The sequence below is a fragment of the Bactrocera latifrons genome, unplaced genomic scaffold (genome assembly GCF_001853355.1).
Source record: "Bactrocera latifrons isolate USDA-ARS-PBARC rearing strain unplaced genomic scaffold, ASM185335v1 scaffold_117, whole genome shotgun sequence".
In the NCBI taxonomy this organism is placed as follows: Eukaryota; Metazoa; Arthropoda; class Insecta; order Diptera; family Tephritidae; genus Bactrocera; species Bactrocera latifrons.
The window spans coordinates 856,893-859,093 of NW_017534597.1; the positions used below are offsets into that span (position 1 = coordinate 856,893).

The 2,201-nt window shown below is 28.4% G+C and overlaps 1 protein-coding gene across 11 annotated transcripts in view; it reads right to left on the minus strand.

The window, feature by feature from the left end:
- LOC108977688 overlaps window positions 1-2,201 on the minus strand; it is a 30,725-nt gene that overhangs the window by 16,113 nt on the left and 12,411 nt on the right. For 9 of the 11 annotated variants that reach the window (XR_001994061.1, XM_018947577.1, XM_018947550.1 and 6 more), the window contains exons 4-5: window positions 1,814-1,883; window positions 1,264-1,373 (exon numbers count right to left, since the gene is read on the minus strand). Coding sequence is in view for 10 of the 11 variants with exons in the window: in XM_018947577.1 (XP_018803122.1) it covers window positions 1,264-1,373; window positions 1,814-1,883 (180 nt within the window). In the remaining variant the exon portion in view is untranslated. Of the gene's footprint in view, window positions 1-86; window positions 528-1,263; window positions 1,374-1,813; window positions 1,884-2,201 lie in introns of those variants that run through there. The other 2 variants (XM_018947593.1, XM_018947560.1) reach the window with 2 other exon arrangements.

The window sequence follows — 2,201 nt, forward strand, 5'->3', positions numbered from 1 at the left end:
TTTTATTTTAATTTTAATGAAGCTTTTAAATCAGTTTTTTCTCTCATCCTACTTCATCGTTATCAACTAAATATAAGATATGTAAGTAAGTAAGTTTTTGTTTGGTTCAGTATTTATTCTTTAGATTTAAAGTAAACATATGTTTTATGACGTTAAATACAATGAAACATTTAACGAATTTCTGCTTGTTTGCTTTGCATTTCTCTTTAAACTCATTAAGTTGTTTTGATCTTAGATCGTTTTGCTTTCGCTATTTCACTCAGACTAATGTTTGCATGTAAGTTTGTGTATACAATTAATCATTTCGCTATTTATTCAGAGATATGTGTATATATGTATGTGTAATTTTAATTTAAACATTTACAGACAAAAAAAGTTGTATCGCCAAGACTACGTTAATTTAAAAATTCATTTAAAATTTAACTGTGTTGTTGAAGCGCTAGCGTATTTGTATGTTCAGTACAGAACTTTTATGCAGCTGTGTAGATTTGCTAGCGAAAATTAGCTATTTGCTCAAATATTTCGTGCTGCAAATATAACAATTAAAATATAGAAAGAAAGAAACATACATATTTTATGAAAATATTAGCAAAAATAGTTCGCTTACGCAAAAAATTACAAAAACATTAAAATATATATTGTATACACTATGTGAGACGCCAATTAGTTAATAGTAGTAGTAGTATTACATATACATATGTACAGGTGTTTGCGTAACTCATTGCCTAGTGTGCGCTCACTCGACTACTCTCACTTACATACATACATAAATAATTAATAATAATTTTGCTCTTGAAATTTTGCCATATTTTCATACATACATATCTCCAATAAAATTTGCCAATTCTTTCAATTATTTCGCAATTTTCGCTGAGTGAGCAGTACTAAAATGTTTCTGGTATAATTTCAGGTATAGCTGTTATTGTGCTTAATTGAATTTGAAAAAATTCTTTTCGTTGTAGAGGATATGCGAATGCATTTGTTGTAATTCTTCATTTTTTTCACTCTTTACGCTATTTGCTTCGTGTTTACAATATTTGCAATTATCTACATGTAATTCGTTAAATATCTATATCAAATTTTTTGCTTCGTTTTCAAATTTTTTCTTATAAATTTTGTTTTACTTATTTTTTTTTTTTTTATTTGATACTTGTAAATATTGTTGTTGTGTATTTTGTTACGCTTTGTTGTTGTTTTTAGTAGAGTATATATATTTTCTGGTTGTTGTTGATTTGTTGTAACTTAAAATTTAAAGGTCCTTACCCTTGTTGAGTTCTTGGAGCAGCTTATCTTCTGGCTCGTATTCCAAAGGCACCAAAGCGTTTGGTGTGTATGGCTTATCCTTCAAGTAGAGACCGTAACGAGATGGGTATCTGCAATGAAGGAGGGGAATATTTTTTATTGAAAAATCGTAAAATAATTTCCAAGAATTGAATGCAGTGTACAAGTGCAATAGATAAACAGATTTTTTTTTTAAGTAAAATGAGAAATTTTGTCTATGAATGTCTGCTTTAAGAGCGAAGAAGCGGAAAAAAGACAGTTTTATTTAACGTAACCTCATAAAACAACGCAAGTAAAATAAAGCTTGTAGTCTTAATACGCTTTATGGCATTTCTGGCCTACTATGTGTGTTGAGTAAGCAAACTATTTGCATAATTATTATACCAACGTCTAAAACCCCGTTTATAAAGTTTAAATTGATATAGTTGTTTCTATTTTGTTGATATATTACAACTTTTGCTTGCGTTAAATTTTTATTTTTTTGCATAACTTATATATAAAAATATACTATATTTTTTTTCCGCCGACTCACCTGCGTTCGATTTCTTGCATGCGCTTCAAGTGATCATTCCAAGCCCTCTCTGCGTCGTAGTTGGCTGGAACTAGAATAAAAGTGGAACACAAATTAATATTGAAATATAATTTTTAAAAACATTTATATTAAAAAATAAATAAGTTTCGCTTACAGTGAAAATAGTAAAGCATTTGGACGCGAAATCTCATTAGCAAATAAAACCCATGGCAATACATACAACGATAAGCAAGAGAGCATAGGTGAAATTGCAGACGCATTTTAAAGCATGTATCCAAGCAGAAGCGGTTTGAAGGAATGGTAAGATATAGTTTAAAAATATATATTAGTTAATATTGCTTTTAGTGCAAATTATATTTAAAAATAAAAACAAAATTATTAGTAAAAA